This window comes from Pollicipes pollicipes, unplaced genomic scaffold (genome assembly GCF_011947565.3).
Source record: "Pollicipes pollicipes isolate AB1234 unplaced genomic scaffold, Ppol_2.1 Scaffold_1600;HRSCAF=1878_pilon_pilon_pilon, whole genome shotgun sequence".
NCBI lineage: Eukaryota > Metazoa > Arthropoda > Thecostraca > Pollicipedomorpha > Pollicipedidae > Pollicipes > Pollicipes pollicipes.
The window spans coordinates 929,073-953,926 of NW_023595962.1; the positions used below are offsets into that span (position 1 = coordinate 929,073).

Here is a 24,854-nt window from a genome sequence, read left to right on the forward strand (position 1 = left end):
GGGAACCAGAGAAGAGACAGGGTGAGGTGGCAGTTCACCGTTGTCGTAAAAGAACAGCCTTCGGGCAATGCAGGAGGGAGTCAAGACGAAGTCAGCATCCATTACTATCACTGTCAGATTCGCCTGTAAAGATGTCCTCAAGTAGCCAGAGCAGAGTCATCCATCACCAGTATCAAAATGACCTGCAGTGTTCCAATATTCGGCCACCTGGGTGGCAGGATGTCGATATTTGTCATGACATGCACCCCGGCTTTAGGCTCACCGCGTGTGACCCCTCCCCTTGATCAAAGTCGGCCAATCAGGATTGAGCCGGGAGGCCGTCAAACCAGCTTCTATACGCTTCAAGTTTGATAAATGGGCTGAGTAGGTGAAATGTGTAGGCCGGGGTCAAAGGGTAACGGATTGGCGCCAACGAAAAACGTACGGGGACCGCCGAAGAGCCAGGATTCTGGTAGCATGAATTTATATTTACATCCTGCACCCTACTGGATGGATTTTGGAACGCTTATGACCTGCGTTGAATGTCAGAGTAAAGACAGAGCGGAGCCAGTCACCACCATTGTCAGAATAGCCTGCGTTGAAAGCCAGGGTAAAGTCAGTACAGCCATTCGCCACCATTATCACAAAAGCCTGCTGAGTCCAGACCTCGGAGATCACAATAAATATGATGTCCCAGACTATTCTCAGTAGGTCAGACAGAAGTCGCTATCAACCAGCAGCAACGTCAGATTGGTCTGGAGGATTTCGGTGGAGTGGCTCCATGCGACCAAGAGCAATGTCAGATTGAATGCTGCGGGAAAGGGAATCTGACGGAAACTTGATGGACACTTGATGCACGACATTGTTGACCTGAATACTCTTAGAATCGTGATACGCCAGATGCCGGGTGTTGGGGGTGAAGAACTCAATAATCTGCATTCACCACCGCATTCCCGTCCATGTTGACCGATGTGTGAGCCGTGCGTCCGCATGACCAAGTCATATCCTTCAGACTTGCCCCATGGGCGACATTTTTAGCATTGAGATGAAAACCAGGGCAGCTGCGGTTTCCTGCACGCAAGATACCACCAGGTTTGTAGCACGGACTTCGTCGTGTAGCGACAAAGCGGATCACGATAAGACTGAAAGATCGTGTGATCTCGAGAAACGCTCTCGTCCATGCACATAACAAACACGGGAAATACCACGCCACCACTCAACGCTCGACTTCGGCACCGAAAAAAATACACAGGCTGAGAATGTACCGAACGGGGATAACCGTAACTAGGCTGGGTTGCGCAAATCAGACGGGGTAAAATGCAAGTAAATTGGCAAGTGTTGACGGAAAGCGAAGCTGGTCCGGCGCTGCAGCAAAGCAAGGTGTAACGCCACGTTCCCCGCAGTGGACGCGATCGCGTTATGTGCAGCTACTGTCAACCCAGTGCTCCGAGTAACTCGCCAATGAGGAGATAAAGGGAGGAAGACAGGAGTTGGCTTGCAGCGCGGGAAATGACGCAATATACCTGAGAGCGGCATGCTCCCATGAGGACGCACGTGCGTACCTCGCGCCTTTCCGCATTCCGATCATGTTTTGAGCCGGCGCCGCAGCTGGGCCGCGACCGCTCCCTGTCTGCTTTCTGAAGAGTTTCAATCAGCTCTCGTCCCATTGATGTCCCGCTGCTGCTCGCCCCCCCCCCCCCCCCCTCTGCCCCACCCTGCCCCCTCCCCTCCCCCCGAGCCTTTCTCTCGTCAGATCAGTTTGATGAGCGACAATTCACGATCTGCGACGCTGCCGTGAGTAAACATCCGGCTCGGACATCTTTGCGTGGCATCCGCCGTCCCGTAATAACAACTCCAGATCTGGCAGCCCAGTTGGCAGCCCCAGCGGCCGGCCGCGGGCCAAAACTGTACGGACGTCGTCGGTGTTGATTTCGGGCGGGGAAGTGGGCGTGGCATGGTTAATGGATGCGCGGCCCGCAAAACAGAGGGGCTCTAAGTTCCTAGACTTGGATGCGTCATCACATATGACGTCATATACGCACCGTCACTCATGCTCCGCCGCTGACATTAGCAATGACACAATGCGGCGTCGACTTAACCAACGACCCATGCTAGGGCTGCCCTGACCTGATCGATGACGTAGGCGCAGGTAGCCTCCCCCAGAGCGTCATACAGCGGCACCACCACCATGCTGAAGCAGTAGCAGCCTGCTCCGTCAGCACCCACTCCGGGCAGTTCTGCATGTAGACGCCCACGCTGGTGTCCTGACCTGGACTCAGGCCTGCGGGGCAGTAGGAGTGACGACATACATGGGTGTCGTCACCTGATCTCAGACCTACGGTATTGGATTCCCCAGCCAGGGCCAGCGGCTGACGTTATAAAGTGACGTCATAAAAGTATATCTTATGGCATCCCTCTTGCTGGAAGCATCGCAGATAATCTGGCTCGGTTTCAGACCATGGTCCATATGCATGTACGGAGATTGGCTACGTCATCTCAATTTTTATCGCATCCTATGTGAATCTCTTTTGATCTGACCTGCTCTTCTCCTCATGCTATGCGCACTGTGCATAGCATGGGACTGCTAAAGCAGTTGGCAACCTAAGCACGCGTATGCCCTGAAGGGAACGGTCCGTGAAGGGAACGGTCATGATGTCTTTGAGCCAAACTCACGTAACGCGACCTCACTTGACCCGATCTCGCTTAATCCGATGTGACCTGACTTGACCCGATCTCACTTCATCCATGCGACCTCACTTGACCAGATCTCACTTCCTCCGATGTGCCCTCACTTGACCCGAACTGACTTAACTAGATGTGACCTCATTTGACCCGATCTCACTTGATTCAATGTGGGCTCACTTAACCCGATCTCACTTTATCCCGTGTGACCTCATTTGACCCAGCCCCTCTGACCCGACTTCTTCAACTTACCCGCTTCGCTGACCGCTTACCGCTGACCTGGACTCATTTGACCCGCCCCGGACCCACCGTTGACCCCTTGACCCACCCTTGGCCCAACCATGACCCCACCTCGACCCGACCTTTGCCCAACCTTGATCCGCACTTGATCCGACCTTGATCCAACCTCAGTGACCTGGCCGTGCCTGAGTTGACCCGATGTCGGTGATCTAACCTTGTCTCACTCACCCGAGGCGACCAGGCCTGCGGCGAAGTTCTTGGCGCGCAGAAGCGACTCGTTGTAGTGGATCCACTGGTACGGCTTGTCTGCCTCGCGCCAGCCCAGACAGGGGCCGTTGTCTGCAGCGAGGCGCAGACATCGGTCAGACAAACCCAACAGGAAAGCACTCCGCGATCCCATCGACCGTCATGCGAGGCAGGTCCGTCAAATGTCCGTCAACTATGGACCGCCGGAGCGCTGCGCAAATGCCGGTTATATTACGCGCGATTAGGCAAATTCCAACTGCGGGCTGGAATGTGTGTGTGGCGGGGTCTGACACCACGCAAGGAAAAGCCACGCGTCCTTCTTTGCACAGTGTACGACAGGTCACACACGCCGCCACAGAGCACGCAGGTGTCCCCCTACGGCTTTTCACGCGCCAGGCTTGGACTAGCGGTAGGCGTGAATCGCGAGAATGCCAGTGCTGTCTTCTCGCTGTCATGGTCTCGAATGCCATCGCGTTCACCGCCGGCCGGTCGCTGGCGCTCCTCCGGCTAGCGCCACCCTCCACGGCACCGATTTAGGGCGCTCAAGAGGACAGTGCAAGAAGACAAGAGGACAGGACGAGAGGTCGATCAGGTTGATGGCAGGAGGATGGGTGCTACTGATGTCGTGGTTGATTTTGTCCAGAGGAACTTCAGAACGATTGGTAGCGGTCACAAGCAGGCAATGAGTCCTACATAATATTTCCTTCTTCCTGCGTCTAGTATATTTGAAGTTCGCGCCAACGCTCCCCAGACCGTCTCGTGTCGAACATTTAAATATTTGGAACGCTTCAGGCACCACGAAAGTCACACCTAGCGCACAAAACACTTACAAATGCCTCTCACGTTTCGTGTTCCAGAGACGCCTTGTAACTTCGTGACGTTGCCATACAAGCTCAAAAGCAATCTCCAACCTTTGCAAAACCGACGGGAGCCTCGCTCCCTGGCTGCATGACACAGACTCGACAGCCTGAGAGTGAAACATCATGCTAAAAATTCCATTACATGCAATCCACGAATCATTCGTACCGTACGTATCCACATGTCAGCATTCCACCGCATCACGCCCGGGACATTCGGGGAATGCTGACCCCGTACGCATGGAATGCCATGTTTTCACAAGTCCAGTTGCGTTCATTAATTTACTAGAGCTTAACTCGAAACCCCCATTGACGTCATTTTTTCATCCAGCTGCGACCCAGCCACAGGTCATGACCCCCTTTACACCTCACTATCCCCGGTCTCAGGTCACGATCCCCGGTCACACGTTACGAGCCCCGGTCACAGGTCACGAGCCCCGGTCACAGGTCACGATCCCCAGTTACAGGTCACGAGCCCCGGTCACAGGTCACGATCCCCGGTTACAGGTCACGAGCCCCGGTCACAGGTCACGATCCCCAGTTACAGGTCACGAGCCCCGGTCACATGTCACGAGCCCCGGTCACAAGTCACGTGCCACGGTCACAGGTCACAGCTCCACTTGGAGGTCAAGTATCCCAGCCACAGGTGTCCCACTCCGATCAGAGGTCACGTGACGTAGCCCAGGGTCCCGCGCCGCGGTCAAAGGTCACCGGTGGTCACGAGGTCACCCAGGTAGCCGTCGGTGTCACTCACTGGAGAGCTTGGCGCCGCGCCTGAAGGTATCGTACAGTGTACGGCAGGCGTCGTCCAACGCCCGGAACGGCCGACCCGGCTCGGTGGCAGTCTGTGGCAGTCGGGAGCGGCGCACCAGCTCTGGACCCTGCGGCAGAACGGCGCTCACTCAGCTCGCTACTCACCGGACCCTGCGGCAGCCGGCGCTCACTCACCGCTCACCGGACCCTGTGGTGGAGTGGTGCTCACTCAGCTCACCACCTACGGAGCGCTCGGCTGGTGTGAGAGGGGCGCTCACCCAGCTCATCATTCACCGCATCTCATCATTCATCTGCATGACTGCAGTGGTAAATAGTGACCGTACTTACGTCTGTATTTTGCGCACGCAACAGCGACAAGTCGCGTATTTTTAGAGCTGGAGGCATGCAAGCGTGTCGTCATGCAGCCCACAATAACCCATGAATCACACTACGGAATGGCATCCGCAGACAGGTCTTGCGCAGAGGCGAACTTTGCTCTGCTGGCAATTGAAGCCGTAGTCTAGCATATTGTCTGTCGCACCTATTTCCATCGCAGCAGGTCTTGCTATTGCCGACGCTTCGAGCTCCATGCCGCATGACATATTTCCGCCGGCCCTCGCCGCTTTATCGTCGTCTGTCACATCGGTGCTATTTCACGAGCCATTTAAAACACGGCGAATGACGGAGTGATTTAAAAATGGTGGCGGATGACTGGTTTCGAAGTGGATCGACCTGCCAGTTGGTGATGCTTCCGTTTGTATATTTATCGGAGTTGTTTTTGGTGCTCGGAGTGACCGGTGGGGCGCGCCGGCCGATGCCTTTCCCCCGCGCAAAGCCAACAGAAAAAAGCCAGAGCTCGTCCGCGCAAAGCCAAAGCTCGCTCCTAACCAACGCCGGACAGATCAATCCCTGGCACAAGGCAGGCAGCACCGGCCGATCACTGCGAGAACGGAGGATAATCTATGGTAATTCTTCTCACGGCACTGAAACAATGCCACGCCTTCCATCAGCGCTGCTGGCGCCACCAGGGGCAACGTCTCTGCCATCGTTATTGATAACCGGTAGAGGTGCAAGGTGACCTTAGCTGCTGAACTTATTAAAATTTCACAATCACCACCATCATAACTGCCAGAATATGAATCTTGGTTATCTTCAATATGCCTATTATTACCGAAGATCACGCAAGCAGCCACTTTATCTCATGTGATGCAATCATTAGCTCGACCCTTGTTTGTTTATATGCAATCATTATCAATCACGTCGACACCTCATCAATTACGTCGCCACATTACCAATCGTACGAGGGCCCGGAATGGCAACAGCAGCACAAGACATCTCGACTTGAACCTCCCGGGGCAATAACAGCATAACACATCAACTCAAACCTCCCAGGGCAACAAAAGCACAACGCATCCTAACACAAGCCTCCCGAGGCAACAACAGCACGACACATCTCAACTCGAACCTCCCGAGGCAATAACAGCATAACACATCAACTCAAACCTCCCACGGCAACAAAAGCACAACGCATCTTAACACAAACCTCCCGAGGCAACAACAGCGCAACCATCTCAACTCAAACCTCTCGAGGCAACAACAGCACAGCACATCAACTCAAACCTCCCACGGCAACAAAAGCACAACGCATCTTAACACAAACCTCCCGAGGCAACAACAGCACAACCATCTCAACTCAAACCTCCCGAGGCAACAACAGCACAACACATCAACTCAAACCTCCCAACCCAACGAAAGCACAACGCATCTTAACACAAACCTCCCGAGGCAACAACAGCACAGCAAATCTCATCTCGAACATCCCGAGACCGGGTGCGTTGCCTTGCCCGCCACGCCAGCCGTGATCGCCGGGCGGAGGGAGAGGAATTTATAAGAATTTGGAGGAATTTCCCCTGCATTCTCGCAGCGGGCTGCCAGCTGGTGCTCCAGTTCTTCGCCGGCGCGGCGAGCCCGGTCGGTACAACACAGCCAACGACGCATAACCGGCACTGCACGGGAAACATTCCCAGCGCGCGACAGCACCTGGCAGGTGTAGCACACGGCAAGTGACGCCGTTGACATTGTTTTCCCGGGAGGTTAGATCTGTTTGGCAGTATTCACTAGCCAGCAGCGGCGGCCGCACAGCTGCAAAACTGGAGGAGGGAAGGAAGCAGCGCGTGGTTTCTTTCATTTGCTTTCAATATCCTCTCTCAGTGACGAAGTTTGTAATGTGGTTGGTTGGGGGGAATCCCCACAGTCGAGAATAAAGTGAGCCAAATATAAGATGAAACTCGATTATTGGACTATTTTGGTAAAAGGTCGTCGTTTTTGCATTTCTCAGCCTACCTCCCACCTTGCGAAACCGCACCCCTGCCCCCCCTTCTCTCGTCGTTTGCTCAAGCTCGCCACACATTTTTCGCGGGTGCGGGTCTCTGCTCTTCCCCCCCCCGCACCACCAAATCCTGCACCCTGACGACGCCTCTGCAGTTGCGAAGTGACGTCACGAGTGCTGCTCCAGTCGGGGTCGGAGATTTGTGTTTTTGTTTTTGTTTCGTCTGCCCGCTAGTCTGGTCTGCCGGTGGATTTTTCAGTGGTAAGCCGCCGCGCTCGCTTTGGCACGGTGCCAGGCTCGAGCTCTGCTGTGTGGCATCAGGGTGCGATGATTGGTTTACATTGATGCCATTGCTTACGGAGACGGGTAATGACTTCCGCATTTCGGCTGCTTTCATAATTTCGTAGCCCGGACACCAGGCATGTACGGGATGGGAAAGAAAGATGCAAGGAACATTCAGGCATGTGAATATCAGACATTGCCAAGACCTCATATACGTCATTGAAGCCACGCAAATATCTCGCCGGAAACCCAACGGCAGCAACTGGTATGGTCAAAACCACAATAAAAATGGCGCATCTTGACCAGCAAAACAAACCGCGTCGGTATCCCCGAAAACGGACCAAACAAGATCGAAACATCGACGCCTGGTACCGGCCGCCCCGGTCATCGGCATCGCCTCGGGGCTAAGCCGCCGCGACCCAGTGGCAACCGGCCTGAGGCGATATAATTAGCCCAATCTGCTGAGCGCCTGTCAGCGGTGACCTTGACAGCCCCCGCGGGGCGAGCGAGCCCTCTGCCAACAAGAGGAGGGAGGGAGGGGGCCGGCCCGGCTCAAATGGCCGGCAGCGTCTTTGGCGTGAGCTTGGCGCATGCTAATGCGGCGAGGAGCGATGTGTTCGCGACGAATTCGACGCTCTCGGTCGGAATTTGGAAGCAGCCGTCAGACGCGCGTGGCCCGCTGGCGGCGACGGTGGCGCCGCCTACCGCAGTGACGGGTACTACTGACCAGACGGCGTCACGCCTGACGCGCCTGGGAGCAAAACAAAAAATAAACAAAAACGAACGGTGCTCCCGCACGTGATTTGCAGCTGTTCAAATGTTTTTCCACAGTTAATTTCATGTTTTCTGATAGGATTGTCTCGCAGTTGCTCGACAGGATGGACCCAATATGTCAGGTCGTGTTTTGACCGTTTTCACTTGTTTGTTTGTCCACGAAGACAAGAGTAGGCTGCGATAACAGAGTGCGCAGTTTGCATTCCAGTTGTAATGTGGTGTCATTTTAGTCCATGTTACGCCTTTTTATAAACTCGACCTCGGCCGAGTGTTACACTCACAACGTTAAGTACCGCGACCGTATCGGTGGTGTAGACGGCTTACTTGCACGATTGTTGGCAATAATTTAGTGTCCACGTACGCCATCCTGACCTTAACTGACCATTTCGCCAGCAGGGCACATGTCTGTCCTTTTGTGGTGAGATGACAAGCTCTTGTGGGCTGATTTCACAAAGCGTTCGTGACTTGGCCCATACACACCCCTGGACTCACGATGAACTGCGAAAGCCTGTTGGCACCGGTGCCGTTAGTCACTCGATCATTCCGTACCATCAGTGCCACCACCTGTCGTGATCGTATGGTGCATACGGTACCAAAAGTACGCTGTGAAGGAATTATCTTCATTTTTTCTTTCCTCCCCAGACATCGCGGGACTATATCACATCCCGGTGGAATGTGACATAATAACATGATATAGTATAACGATATGATATAATGTAACATAATATAATAATATATGTGATGCTTAAATGGGAGGAAATGGAGAAGTGTTTTCCAGGTGTCAGAAGACTGGTGATTCATCTGACGCGATGATGAGTTCATCATGATGCACCGAACGGCTCGGGGATGCGTAAACATCCGGAAGGGGTTGCATCAGCATTCCTATCCCACCGGGGAAAGGGAGGCGGGGGGGGGGGGGGGCATAAGCACCGGGCCCATCACGAACGCCATGGACTCCAGAGACCCGTCCAAGGTCGGTTCTTGTCGCCAGCTCCGCCATGACACTGACACTGACAGTGACACTGAATCACGCGCACTATGACGGCAACAGTGACGCTGGCACGCCCAAAATTTGTCACGTGGTCTTGTAACCGGCACAAACAAGCGAGCAATATTTTTGCATTTCGAAATCATACTTTCGTGCTGTCAAAAGCGATATCAGATCAAATGGAGACAGCCTACTTGGGGACGATTTGTGCGCTCCGGTTCACGTGACGTATGAACGTCATTCACCAAGGTCATTTAAGGTCAATGCGTCACCAAGGTTTCCGTTATGTCAACTTGCTTATCGCAGATGGGCGTAGCAAATCATTTTGACTTGTTGATTATATCATGAGCACATGATGTCTGTTGGAGGTCAGGTTAGAGGTTGGAGGTCAGGCTGGAGGTTGGTTGAATGTCAGGCAACAGCCGTCAGGTCTCCGGGTGTGACCTCATGTATTGTGAATGACTCCGAACGGCAGGCGGTCAACCCAGTCCATAAAACACACTTAAGAAATCAAAAAAAAGAAGGAAGCTGCAAAAAAAACACGTAGAGTCAAAAATCGCAATGTGAGCCTCATTGATGACGTCATAACTTGCCGCTCCTACCTGGCATCGGAATTCCTATTCGTCCTGAAAGCGTAAATTGGTCATCTGTCAGACGTGTAAATTACTCCTGAAACTCAGACGGGGCGCTTCTAACGCCACCTAGGCGGCCACCATTCAACGCTTCTTCAGACAAAGCAGACGCTTCCAACAGCACCACTGACATCATTCGATAAAATAGCATCGTATTTGCACGCTGTTTTTCACGCTTGTGACGCGTCGTCTTAGCTGAGGAGCGACGTTACCGTCCTCTCAGGAAATGGCGTTCGACCGCTGATGCCAGAGCACCAGGCGTCTCTGAAATAACGTCAGGGGAATGCCTGTTCGGGCCGTGAAGATCTCCAGCGTGTCCGCAGGCGTCTTCGAAAAAACTTCAGGAGAATGCCTGTTCGGGCCGTGAAGATTTCCAGCGTGTCCGCAGGCGTCTCCAAAAAACTTCAGGAGAATGCCTGTTCGGGCGGTGAAGATTTTCAGCGTGTCCGCAGGCGTCTCCGGAAAAAAACTTCAGGAGAATGCCTGTTCGGGCCGTGAGGATTTCCTAGCGTGTCCGCAGGCGTCTTCGAAAAAAACTTCAGGAGAATGCCTGTTCGGGCGGTGAAGATTTTCAGCGTGTCCGCAGGCGTCTCCGGAAAAAAACTTCAGGAGAATGCCTGTTCGGGCTGTGAAGATTTCCAGCGTGTCCGCAGGCGTCTTCGAAAAAAACTTCAGGAGAATGCCTGTTCGGGCCGTGAAGATCTCCAGCGTGTCCGCAGGCGTCTTCGAAAAAAACTTCAGGAGAATGCCTGTTCGGGCCGTGAAGATCTCCAGCGTGTCCGCTTGTCGACAAAAGAGCTGCAGTTGGTTCGTTGGGCTGCGGTAGCAAACCGGTCAGTTGCAGGGTCGGCGTCATGCGGTCGGGAGGAACGTTCGTAAGAATTCGAGGCATGCGGGCGTGTTGCGGGGCTCTAAAGGAGGAGGCAAGTGGGCAAAGTCTGGTCACACATTGACATGAAAGTATTTTTCACATTCTGAAGACTACATGTTGTAATGCAGTACGTACTGTAAATACCGCGCGCGTCATGTTTCCTGCGGATTTTCTCTTGTCGGAAAAGAGATAAGTCTGTGAAAGGCTGTGGTATTGCATGCTGACATTACACTGGCAACGGCTCAGAAAAGAGTCTGATAACAAGGGATGCAGCGGACTTCACGGCAATAAAATCCAGGACTCGCTGCGTAGGTGCGTGCTGTCACAGAGCTATATATTTGCGCTCAGGTCGGTTTCAATCCTGGATTGGTCCGAATTGGTTGGATTGATCTAGATTGGTTACTGAGGAATGTGAAGATCTTCGTCCGAATGCACTGAGAAACGTGAAGATTTTCTTCCAAATGCACTGAGAAATGTGAAGATTTTTGTCCGATTGCACTGAGAAATGTGAAGATTTACGTCCAAATGCACTGAAAATGTGAAGATATTTGTCCGAACGCACTGAGAAATGTGAGGATTTTCGTCCGAATACGCTGGGAAAAATGAGGATTAACAAAGAGACACTGTACGATTTTATCCAATCTCACAGCGAGCGCGTCACGTTTGAAACAAGCAGGCACTTTGAAAACCGTACCATTACGCACTGGTGTACATCACATCACGCTTGTGCACAGAAGTACATCATGACGCTGCAATACTTCGGCAGGTTTTCCCTTCAGCGCAGGGCCTATGAGAATACCAACGACAGACACTGATTAAAGCCCTGTTCTAGCGTTACTGCGCAGCGTTCAAACCATAGCGCTGAGAACATCGTGCAGAGGGCTCCGTCGAACGCGTAGTGGATGAACTATTGTGCGTTGGCTCGGTCAGAAGACAGAGCACCGGGGTCATTGGGTCAAATTTTCCTTGTGGAATACTTCGGCTGCTGACATTTGACTGCCTGACGCGTTTCCCGCTGGCCGCAAATGAATAGCTTGACCAAACTGTTTCGGGCTTTAATGCTTTTGAGCCAAGGCATGGTGGCAAGTGAACATTTCCGTCAGCACCATGGATCAGCGGAACCAGACACGTGAACCAATAGTCAAAGCGTCTGTCTTCGTGCTTAAAACATCTGGTACTCATCACCTAGCGCCAGCAGACGCATCAGCGCTGTTGATCTCACTGTATGCAAAATAAGCAAGCCATCATCGCAATCAAAACGATATATACTTCGGACGTACATCGAGAAACGCTTTCATAAAGTTGCATTGATCACAGCGTCATGGCAGTGCACTGCTCGACTGGTCCCTAACCTTGCTTGTGACGAAAGGAAAGATACCGTCTCCCGTCCTCCCCGACTGCACTCGCTGGGTGCGCCGTGCCGAGGCGCGCGCGGTCGCCGCGGGCTGTCATGGGACGGTCACCTGTCGCGTGCTGACATTCCGGCCGTGTCGGCTATTTCTGACGGCCACACCGCACCGCGCCCACGATGACAGGCGCCCCCGCCTCCCCGGCCCGCCTGCCCCCGCCTCCCGCCTCCCCCGCCTCCCGCCTGCCCCCGCCTCCCGCCTGACAGCCTCCCCGCCAGCTTCCCACGTAGGCGTCACGTGGCGTACTCGGCTCGTGCGATGAACTCACCCCTTTCCCCGTGGTTTTTTCTCGGTGCATGTCGCTCGTGACCGGTGCCCTGCCCACCATGGTGGTCGCTCGGTCCGAAGGTCGTTCGGAGGTCATTTGGAGGTCATTTAGAGGTCGTGTGTCAGGCCTGGGTACAAATGTAATGCGCGAAAGCACTGGTCAACACAGGGAGTCCGTTCTTTAGCACTGGGCTGCATATCACCGCTAATAATTAATGCAAAGACTTACATAAGATGGGGGGGAAGCCCTTCCCAGCACAGGGAGAAATGGGAGAAGGCCCTTTTCGGCTGTTGTTTTCCAGTCAACGTCCATATGAGCAATGCCGAATCCTCAGAAAGTTGGGGAGGGGGAGGCTTAGCCCCCTGTGACCCTAGTTTCTGTACCCCTGCCCGAGGATCACTTAAGCGAGATGTACCTAAAAATAGTATGCAAAAATAACCCAAGACCTGTACCCACAATGCTTCAAATACTCTGCAGCCGAAAATTGCGCCAGCCAGGGAGCAGGGGAAGCAGGGGTCAAAGAAGCCCCACCAGGGGTCACGGAAGGCCCCAACAGGAGCCACGGAAGCCATAACAGGGTCGCGGAGACCTCCAACAGGGGTCACGAAGGTCCCCAACATGGGTCACCGAGGCCCCCAGCAGGGGTCACGGAGGCGCCAACAAGGGTCACGGAAGTCCCCAACAGGGGTCACGAGGGCCTCCAACAAGGGTCACGGAGGAACCAACATGGGTCACGGAGGAACCAACAGGGGTCACGGAGGCCCCCACCAGTGGAAACGGAGGAACCATCGGCCCTTCTGCTTGCAATGTTGTCCTGCCATTACGAGTACGCTTGTCAAACACATTTGTGGTCGCATATATGTTTCGCAGCATGACTGCCGCGGTCTAAAACTCGCGCAAAAACCGCTCAGGCACCTCGTTCAGCATTTGCTTCCCACGCTCGCGGCCGCAGCCGATGTTCGGGCAGCGACCAACCAGCAGCGGTCACGCGCCGCACAAGGCGCTGACGGCGACGAGAACAAATAGAGCGTGAACCACTACGCGCCCATGAGTCCGACTGGAGTAGGTAAAATCCGCGTCTGCATTCTTGGCTGCGGTACCCACATCTGAGAATTTAACGGGGCTCGCAGGTCAGAGATCGGAGGACCAGCTCGGTAAGGCAGTCACGAGATCGTCGACTTCGCCAGCTGGTGTCGCATCGGGATCGATAGCGGACATTTATGTTTTTTGTATACATCTGTACCATTCATCGACATCGACATCCATCGATAGTCACAATCGTCGACATGGCCTTGAGATTCGACACCTGTTCGTTCTTTACGCTTGCGCCCGCTTCTTATGTGCGTTACACCCGTTCTTTGCGTTCGCTGTACCCGTTCTTCATGTGCGTTACGCCCGTTCTTTGCGTTCGTTGCGCCGTTGTTTACCATTTAAAGCGTTATTGTAACCCGTTGCAAGAATAGACATAATACACTAATGTCATGAATCAACATCGCAAATATTCCGGAAGCATAATCATGCAAATGAAGTTCTTGGGGAAACAATAACTTAATTTTGCTTGCATTTTGATTCCTTTGCTTCCATTCCCTACCAAACTACCTCGTTCCAAAATTTCCCAAAATATTTGTTCCCTCGCCTCCCTTTCACCACATCCTATCCTCGGTCCCATATCGATAGGTCCCATATCCTCGCACATCCCCACCTCTGCTGCCTCCCGCCCCCCCCCCCCCCCTGAATCTACCGGCGTTCTGCCGGGCACAGTGATCCTCAGGTGACGTTCATCCCACGGGTGGTCTCACCCGGCGTCACCCGGCGTCACACGGCTGTCACCCGGCGTCACCCGGCTGTCACCTGCCCCGCCCCGTCTCCAGCGGCGGCAAGTGACACCAGGGTCGGCCCGGGTCGCCACGGCTCCCTCCACTAGCGTGTCGCCACGGCCAGCACATCGCATTGGCGCGCAATTCGGTCACGTGTCTGACCCGATTTGGCGCCCCTGCAGCGAGTGCATGACGGAGTTAGAAATTGGCGCGCGCTCGCTGCTGTCACGTGACATCGGACCGGGGAGGGGAGGGCGCGGTCTCGTCTGTCTCACGACCGACGATCACTGCCAGACGCATACAGGCGAGGTGGTTTCCTGCCCCCAGAGGAGCCACGCCCAACAGAAGCACATGTGATGATACAAATCGGTTCTCAGAATGGTCGGAGAGCAGGGCGCCTGACCGTGAGAAACGTCGCTTAGATGACGTGCCAAGACACGCAACGTGTGGCATGTAAGCAACGGTACGACTTCTGTCACTATTTACCTCGTTGGTTGGCGATAGCTGCACGCAAGTTTCATGGCTGATTTCATCAAGCAGTAGCTTGGCATCTGCCTTTTTCACGTGTGGTGAGGTCTGGACCCAATATTTAAACATGTCGTGCACTGGTAACCCAAGTTTTGAACAGGCCAGTTTGATTGTGTCGTTCCAATGACAGCGGATCCTTTGAATAAACTGCAGATGCAAAGCGACTCTAACCTCTTTTCTGGCCAGCTTCTTTGACGTAGCCGCTGTCACCTGCCACAGGCGAGCTCACTCAGGGGCAGCCAGTGAGCGCCTGGAACGGCCGGAACCCTCACCGCTACGAGGAGCTTGGGGCAGACCCTCCAACCGATTGAGCTTCGGGGCAGAAATATACTATAATAGACATGTGTACTGCATGATGTGCATGCCGTATACTACATGCCGCTGGCAATGCACGTGATCAGAGTCTATGAGTCTAGTTTATGTACTCATAATTCTAGTCTTTCCGTTGACTCTGGTCGTCCCAAAGTCAAGGCCTTCCCTTGCTCAACGCTGCTCCTCGTTGCCCACATGCAGCGCTCCACCACCAGAGCCTGAAGTCGTCTGTTTGGGAGCTGGTCATGATGATGCAGCGGGTGAACGTTCCCAGAGACCATCTTGCAGTGAATCGTTCCCCGGTGAGAAGGATGCCCTCCGCCGAGGGCGAGGTGGGTGGAACCTCCCACACGGTCAACAGCAAACGGATTTTCCCCGTCGTTTTTCAGGAAGTACCGAGGAGTACATTAAAATTTGGTGTGGGTTGAGGGGTACCCTTATTCGCCAGCTGTAGCTCTTCACGGGCTGAATTTCCCGAATCGAAACCGCCGAACACCACCGTCTGATCCGTATTTGGTCATAAATGATAAGATATCACGGCCCAATCCGAGGTTGAAGACCGCGGCAATAGCGATCCGCATCATTGCATCACACTGTGACCCCATGCAGCAGAAGGCAGTGTATGATATATCGGCATAGCGGCACATACCATCTGCACACTTTCGCAGCGTTCTGATCCAGCGTTACCCAATCCACGAATCATTCCACAATCGGTAGACTGGTCGCGTCCCTGGAGAGCTCGGTCGTTGCTAGGTCCGTGATCACGTCCCTGAAGGGCTAGGGTCAGTGATGACGTCCCTGGAGAGCTCGGTCGTCGCGAGGCTTGTGACCACACCTCTATTTTCGTACCACTCACACTGGGGGCGCACCGCTCGACGAAGCGGCTGGTAAGTGGCCTGAAGACGGCCGGCGCCATCGGACGCTAAACAAACCGCGCCGCCGCCAAAGTCAGCGGAGTCGGCCTTTTGCGACCTCAAGCCCCGGAGGCCTCTGACCTCCTGAATAGCCCGTTCTGACCTACCCGCCATTGGGGACACACCGGCGCCCCGCAATCTGATGTCATTCGACGTTTGTAAACCACGCTGTGTCTGGTGCGTGTCATCTGCGCCAGGTCTGACTTCTGGCACCTGGGCCCAATTCCATCTGTCTCATGCGTGCCATCCGCCGCTCGCCATCTGGTTGCTGTCCAACTCTGTCGTTCTGGTCTAATCGGATGTCTGTCGTGTGGGCTCGTGTTTTTTGGCGCAGGAGGATATGTCATCCGTTATCTGATGATGTGACAGTTTTCACCGGAGTTATCTCATCAGGATTCCTCAGTGATTGAAGAATGGCTGGCAGGATGATCACGAGGTAGTGACACGTGATTATTCATCCGCCACACGCGAGTTTATTCCTCACAAATTTCGTTGTGAAAAGAACAGTTTTCTTTGCTTTTGCAGGGTTCCTTTTTGTCTCACTTCTGCTTTTCCACTTTTCAGCGAACAGGGAGAAAACCAAAGCCATCTGCGGTCATTCATGTTGATGTTTTGCTATTTCATCAGGTACTTATCCGACTCTGCTGAAGCACACGAAACGTGTAAATTTGCAGAGGAAGCACAGACCAGCTGAGAAATATAAAATACCACAGAAGTCACAGAATGACCCAGCTTCATATACTTTTCACACGTAACTGATGCTCGCATGCCTGATCCTCCAAAATTTTCATTTCACTTGATCCTTGGCTAAACGTCACGAACTCAAGCAAAAAGCTGTCACTGGCGGTATTTACCACTTTCCGGTATTTTACGGTATTTTACGGCATTTTACGGTATTTTACGGTATTTTACATCCATCTCTCATCGCCCCGTTGAGGGTGCGACGAAATAAATGTACTCGGACAACACAACATAAACCGTACAGAATGTTTCTCATCGTGCCTGTTTTTGTAAGCGGCTTATGGTTCGACATTGTGGGAAACCACGGGAGCACGCTGTCCCCTTGTTTTAGTTTATGTAAAAAACGTTTGCAGTTGCAATGTCCATTACAGAGCTGGGTGATGAGGGAAAATGGAGAGCGGTGGGAAAGATTGCACGCACCTGAGAGTCCCCTGTTTCCAAGACCCGCTCAGCACGGGGAACGCTCTTGGGGGGAACGCTCTTGGGGGGTGAGGACTCGGTGCAACTGTTGCCTTCCTGGTGTGAGGCATTTAGACCCGCCCATGCTGATACGTACTGTTTAGACCCGCCCATCGCTGATATGTGCTGTTAAGACCCCCCCCCCCCATGCTGATATGTGCTGTTTGGACCCCCCCTGCTGATATGTGCTGTTTAGACCCCCCCTCATGCTGATATGTGCTGTTTAGACTCGCCCATGCTGATATGTGCTGTTCGTAGCGAGGAGACAGGGGATTCAGGGTAAAGTGGGAATGGGAACAAATGGAAGGATCAAAACGCTACAGCAAGCGACACTTTTTCATGCTCTGAACGTGGCCTCAGGTGGCTCACTTTTCGAGCAGTTTTTCGCCTCTGCTGCTCGCCAACCTGTCGTGTCCTCCTCAACTTTGACGAAAACAGGGCGATTTCCGGATTTTCAGCGGATAAAACAACCCGCTGAAAATGAGCTCAATTTCGAGCCGGGTTCGGTTATCCCGAAATGATTCTTCGACGGCAGTGTCAACATCAAGTTCGTCGCGAACGTCACCGCACCGCGCTGCGCCACCGTAATGCGTGGGACGCCCACCCATCCGATCGGGGGTGGGTGCCCGGCGGCGGAACAGGGCGAGGGCAGTTCTGTCATGGCGGTGAGAACACGCGCATGCGCCGGACATGTTCGGTTTTGCCCCGTTCTGTATCGTTCTCTGGTGGTTCTTCCCCAGCCACAAGCCGCACGGCATCACCGAGCATGCACGGTCAGTGGTCCCTAGGCCAGGTCGCGAGCTTACCCGAACTGCCACACTCTGCTCTCCCAGGTCCACTGGCGGCACGACGGGCTGTTTTCCCATAGCTCCACACGTAGCAACCGCCTCTGCCGACCGCTGTGCCCCCAGGCTCCTGCCACTCCAGCCCTCACTGGCACCGCCCCGTGCACGCGCCCGGTGCCTGCGGGCGGTCGTGACGTCACACGTCACGTGCTGACTTGGCGCGTGTTTCGCGCAGGAGAGTAGTTTATTCCCGTAATCGGCGTGGCGGTGGTACGTGGGCGGCGTCAGGGGCGCCACGCGTTTTCCTCGACCACTTCTCTTAAGACGATCTGAGGCGATTTTAATCTTTTCTTTTAGCGATTTTAATGTTCTAACGCTAGGTCACAGTTTTCCAGAGAATTTGCCTCTTTGCGGATAAACTGTGTGTAAACGTATAAGGGTGGCACTTGGCCGAGGTGGTATTGTAATTTATTAGCTTTTATTGGGAAGCCCACGCATATTCTGAAGATGGGACCAGCTGCCCGAACCTACATTACATTCGATAATTATTATTGGTGATTTGATGGCGGCTTTGAACCCGCGATGGTCCACGGTTGCATGTGGGTACACTCCGGTCCTCGATATTGTTTGTCATTGTTATCACTGGCACCCAGAATGTGAATGTTTGTTGTAAATGTGAATTGTTGTGAATGTAATTGACGTTTAACGTGTCCCGAGCTAACTCGCCGTGAGCAGGGAACACGCAATCACGGCACCAGCGGGGTGCGTCGGGCTGGATCTCACCACATGTATAGACAATCGCGCTGGTTATTTTGTAGGGTGTCGTGGTGCACTGCCTTGTTGGATGCTGGGCCGGCCGGCCCGGCTGGTCCGGTTCGGTCCGGGCCGGCCCGGCTGGTCCGGTTCAGTCCTGGCCGGTCCGGCTGGTCCGGTTCGGTCCGGGTCGGTCCGGGCCGGTCCGGTTCGGTCCAGGCCGGTCCGGCTGGTCCGGTTCGGTCCAGGCCGGACCGGCTGATCCGGTTCGGCCCGGGCCGGTCCGGCTGGTCCGGTTCAGTCCGGGCTGGTCCGGCTGGTCCGGCTGGTCCGGCTGGTCCGGTTTGGCCCGGGCCGGTCCAGCTGGTCCGGTTCGGTCCGGGCTGGCCCGGGCCGCCGGCTCGGGTCACCTTGCCCGCGACGTCGCGCCGGAGCACAGCCCTGCCCGACGCACGGTGATTGGTCAGTGACCACGTGACCCGTGTCTGGGTCGGGTCGCCGGGCCGCGGTGGGCGGGATTGCTGGAACAGAATTGGGCGAGTGTGGAGATTCTCGAGGTGTCAGCGGCCAGCGGAGCGAAGGCTTGTTGAATACACAAATTGGATGCATCAAGAGCGGTGTCATCAGACAACGTCGGCCAGGCTTTAAAACAATACGGTAGTGACTTAGTGCTTGTTTAAGGTTATTTCATCAATCTAAAACACTGCAGTAGCTCATGGCACGACAAATGGCGTACTTCCAAACTGACTTTAAGGAGCAAAACTCGAAGTCCTCTGGTTGAACTCTCATATAATGTCGTCTTGAAAAATGCACTCTTGGCTTGGAGAAGCCATCCCCCAAATCTGCACGCGCGTCCGAATAAAGATTCTCAACTTCGAAAATAAAATCCCCCTTATATGTGCACATGGAAGACACGCATGTGTACATGTGTACAAGGAGCATTGGTTCAGTCCGATCCAACTTTAAATCAGGCTCTGCTCACGCTAGTCCAGATTCGGAATCAGTTGCACCTTCGGCGAAATCAAGCATTATTGCTCACTCTAGTCCAGATTCGGAATCGGTTTCACCTCGGCGAAATCAAGCATTATTGCTCACTCTAGTCCAGATTCGGAATCAGTCTCACCTCGGCGAAATCAAGCATTGTTGCTCACTCTAGTCCAGATTCGGAATCGGTTTCACCTCGGCGAAATCAAGCATTATTGCTCACTCTAGTCCAGATTCGGAATCGGTTGCATCTCGGCGCAATCAAGCATCATAACACCTAAGAACACCAGCAAACCACGCTGCGAGGTTCAGCGACAGTCTGCCTCGCCTAACCCAGGACCGGCGTCGCTGACGTAGCCGAACAGCGCGTGGAGTGCCGACCAGATCTGCTTTCCTTCCGGTCACTTTCCCTCGCGTGCGGCACCGCGGCGGCAGGAAAGCCAGGCCGGAAAAGGCCGCCTTCTCACCCCAAACAATGCGGGCACAAACTACGACCGAGTGCATTCTGCACGGACACGGTCGTCTGGGATGTGTTGACAAGCGGGTGCTCGCTGTGGGGTAGTACAGGACCTTTTCGGGTTCTAACAAACCAGTGGCATATGCGATTCCGTGTGACGATCTCGTGTGGCCACCAGCTTGTCTTTCATTATCACTCACACCAAGCCTGCCTTGGTTCAGGGAAATACCTGATTTTCGGCATTTTCGTGGAGATTTCGTGGTTTGAAAAGGTAAGTCGCAAGCTTTGAGCCTGTTTAAGACGTTGAAGGTGACCTGATCTGGCTTTTCACCAGCATATTTCAAGAAGTCAACTTGGACGTCGCGGAGGTCTTCGCCCGCCGATCTCTCTACCGGTTTCCTTGCAGAGCTCCGCCGAGTTTGGAACACAATGATGAAGCAATTCGCTTCGTCATTGTGTTCCCAACTCCCGTGGCTGGCCAGTGAGGACAGCTCTCGTCCGGCTCAGGCTGCTGTCAGACGTGTCCAGCGATGAGGACAGGTACTTCAGGAGGACATGATAATGATGATGGTTTGTGCTTCAGGAGGACATGATAATGATGATGGTTTGTGCTTCAAGGAGGACATGATAATGATGATGGTGTGTGCTTCAGGAGGACATGATAATGATGATGGTGTGTGCTTCAGGAGGACATGATAATGATGATTTGTGCTTCAAGAGGACATGATAATGATGATGGTGTGTGCTTCAGGAGGACATGATAATGATGAATGGTTTGTGCTTCAGGAGGACATGATAATGATGATGGTTTGTGCTTCGGGGCGTGCTGACTGCGGTGGTCATATGCCCCCCCCCCCTCCCTCACGCAGCCCGAGCACTTCATCGCTCCTGGTCGGCGGTTTCCTCCAAACTGGCGCACAGATCTACCTCAGCCTAAGGCCAGTGTTTCCGTTACCTTGACACAGCCTGAGCAGCGGTAGTGCTACCCTGCCCAGACACCGTCGGCAACACCAGCGCCTACCTGCCCAAACGCTGTCGGCGACACCAGCGCCACCTGGCTCAGTGCGGCAATCGCTGTCATTGGGGCTTCATGACGCACTCAGCTGCTGAGGCTATTACAGCGTTGCTTGCCTCTCAACCCAACAGGAAGGGTGGATACCGCGGGGAATAGAACTTCATACTTTTGGCTTTCCTAGACGCGCGTTCAGCGCGACAGGCGGCACCCACGTGACCCCAGAGACCCGCTCCGCGCGACAACAGCGCGGAGCGGGTCGAAAGGTCTCGGGACAAGAGACCACCCCGAGAGAGTCCGGACGCAGCGGACTGGCACCAATCACCAGCTGCGCACCGGGCTTCCTACGTATCCCAGTTATTCAAGCTGGAACTCGGATCAAACAAGGTGGATCAGCAGCCTATGAGGTCCGTCGCTCCGCTGCAGAATGTCCCATACACATTGGGGAAGAAACCAAAGACAAAGACTTGGGTTTCCGGCAGGGTGTCACCACTAGGCACCACCTCTTTAAGTGCTTCTCTCACTTTTTCTTGTGAATTAATGCTAGCATTTAGTAGCGGGTGCTGTTAGCGTGGTGGTTAACCGCTCGCGTTGACCACTGCGCGTCTGGGAAGCCAGAGGTACGGGGTTCGATTCTCCTCGGTGCCCGCTCTTCCTGCCAGGATGGTAGACAGGCTACGCCACTTGGCCTCAACAGCTGAGCTCGTCTTAAGAGCCCCAATGATACTAACACTAACACTAACACTAACGACACTAACACTAACACTAGCACTAACGACACTAACACTAATGACACTAACGTGACGAATAAGTCGATCAGTAGTGATACCCTGCTCCCACTAGTATTGGTAGAATACACTAGCGGAGCACTACCACTACTGCCCCTGTTGCGAAAGTGACTGTGTGATATCCGCGTTCCATTAGCCCGCGTTAGGACCAGAACTGTGCGAGCCGGTTACAGCGAAAAGAGCAAATGCCTGACAGAGAAGGCACCAAATTAAGTGGGAAAGCACGTAGCAATTTCCGACAAACCCTCCGTTGTTTAAAGTAGAGCCGTGTACGCGCACTATTAACTGTTTTTTATGACAAATTCGTCAGAGAGAAGCGGCTGGCAGGATGATTTTGCACCATTTCAGACCTGCCTAGTGTCCGATTTGACGCTAGTTTTGGGTGTATTTGCCGTGCACAACGCCCCTCAAACCGGCGTCGATTGCTTTTTCAGCAGTGTGGCTTGCCAGATGACTCAGCACGTGCGCTTCAGAGACCTTTAAGCGATTGCTTGTTACTGAAGTGAGCAGTGTTTGACGAGGGAACAGGCGCGGAAAATATATTTTACTTCCAGGGCGAGTGCATTGACAGAGTGGAGACGTTGATCCCATACCGTACATGAACGTGACATATATCCGACACTTACCGTAGATGATTGAGCCAGGAAACCAAATATTTCTCTACGTCAATTCGCCAAAAGCATTTATCTTCCGGTGTGACATGCCCCCAAAGCTCGCCGGTGCGCCCGCTTTAAATGCGAACATCCAGCGAGCCTCACTGATAGGACCAGGGAACGGTACAGACATCGGCATTTTTCGGGTGGCCTTCTTCGGACGATGGTCTTGCGTCGAGACTGGTGTCAGCCCTAAGAGATCGGGGTCGTACCCACAGCTGGGGTCATACCCACAGCTGGGGTCATACCCACAGCTCGGGGTCATATCCACAGCTCGGGGTCATACCCGCCGCTCGGGGTCATTTCCACAGTTCGAGGTCACACCCACAGCTAGGGGTCATAACCACAGTTCGAGGTCACACCCACAGCCAGGGTCGTCCCAACTCAGGTCACACCTCACAACTCGGGGTCGTACCTGCAACTCGGGGTCATACCCACAGCTCGGGGTCATACCCACAGGTCGGGGTCGCATCCACAGCTCGAGGTCACACCCACAGCTGGGGTCATACCCACAGCTCGGGTCATACCCGCCGCCCGGGGTCATACCCACAGCTCGAGGTCACACCCACAGCTGGGGTCATACCCACAGCTCGAGGTCACACCCACAGCTGGGGTCATACCCACAGCTCGGGGTCATACCCACAGCTCGGGTCATATCCACAGTTCGAGGTCACACCCACAGGTAGTGGTCACACCCACAGCTAGGGGTCACACCCACAGCTCGGGGTCATACCCACAGGTCGGGGTCACACCCACAGCTCGGGGTCATTCCCACAACTCAGGGTCACACTCACAACTCGGGGTCGTACCTACAACTCGGGGGCATACCCACAGCTCGGGGCAATATCCACAGCTCGGGTGACACCCAAGGCTCGGGATCGTACCCACAGCTCGGGGACATACCCACAGCCCGGGGTCGTACCCACGAGCGAAAACCAAACATCTGCAGTGGAGACGCCGCACGATCACGTGTAGGAGCCTGTCCCTGTGTGCGAGAGGTTACTCACCTTCCGACACGCGCCATGGATTCCCGACCTTGATCCGCGATCTGTCGGCTCCCGACAGCCGGCTCATATGACAGTGACGTCAGCTGCGCACTGCGGTAGCTCGATCGACGATAAACCCTGCAGCGAGATCGCCACCGTCTGTCCCGTAGACACGCCGCCATGGGCCGTGAAGATGAGGGAGAATTTCATTCCGAGAGCAGGCGTATCAGCACTCAGACGATGCTGGGCGGTGAAAGGCGTGCGACGTCGCCGACGAAGCTCCGCCCACCAATTTACAGCCCACTGCCAGCTCTTATGGGAGTTCTTGACAGGGGCGGAACTTCGTGATAAATACCGTGGTTGGGGAGAGTGAAGTGGAATGAGGAAGATTTCATTTCTTCCACGTCGCATGCAATACGGAAGCCTCATACAAATTGGCATGTAAACTGAAGCTGCCAAAATAGCGTGTTTATGACGCGAGTGGCATATGCAGAACAGTGTGGAAAGACATGTGTGCTAGTGTGGAACACATTCAAATCTCGTGTGGGAAGAGAGTGTATCGATATTTGGTAGCCACGCAATGAGCACCATTCACTCGAAATGACGTACAGTTCTTTTGTTTTCTTCGTGGGAAAAGTCAGAAAGTTCGCCCCCACACTCCTCGCGAAGAAATTGGCTTGAATTGAAGCAAAATTCAAGTAACATTAATCCGACTAACGGGGCAGCGACTTCGCTTGCACGTGGCTGAAGACCATGTGTGTATGTGACCAGGGAGGGTGGCGATAGTGTAGTGGTTAACCACCGCGCGTCTGGGAAACCATAGGTCCGCGGTTCAATTCCCCACGACGCCCACCCTTCCTGCCAGAGTGCGAGGCGGGCGACGCCGTGTAACCTTAGCAGCTGAGTGCGCCGTAAAGCGAAATGATAACGACGGGTGTAACTGGCCGGTGCATTTGCATGATGTAGCCGGCGACTGCGTTTGACCTCGTTTGACCTCGGACCCGCGCTCAAACTCGAACAAGACGGGCAACGACGTTCAACCGCGCAACACAGGAATCCGCGCATGCATTTACAATATGTTAGAAACCACCGGAGCACGAGTCAACGCTGGGCCCACAACTCGACACGTCATGGTCTTCGAGATCATTCGCGTGCTCCGTGTGCTCGACGCGTCTGCCGAACGAGCGACAAACGTCAGCTGAACCCGCGTTACGGGTTCAACGCCAGCCGAGTTCCACGGGTTCAGCTATGCAGCCGGTGCAATGGCGTAACGTGAGCGACGTTGAGTCGAACGAAGCAGCCTGGCCGAGTGGGGGCTTCGGTGCGGGGTCGCTGCCGCGTGGAGGCTGTAGCCA

General features: G+C 54.2%; 1 protein-coding gene across 1 annotated transcript in view; it reads right to left on the bottom strand.

Moving 5' to 3' along the window:
• LOC119092286 (long-chain-fatty-acid--CoA ligase 1-like) overlaps positions 1 to 18,003 on the bottom strand; it is a 28,945-nt gene extending 10,942 nt beyond the window's left edge. The window contains 5 exon segments of the mRNA XM_037215260.1: positions 2,107 to 2,186; positions 2,189 to 2,260; positions 3,130 to 3,240; positions 4,759 to 4,885; positions 17,888 to 18,003. Of these exon segments, the coding sequence (XP_037071155.1) occupies positions 2,107 to 2,186; positions 2,189 to 2,260; positions 3,130 to 3,240; positions 4,759 to 4,885; positions 17,888 to 17,947 (450 nt within the window). The 5' untranslated portion in view covers positions 17,948 to 18,003.
• Between the last annotated feature and the right edge of the window lie 6,851 nt (positions 18,004 to 24,854).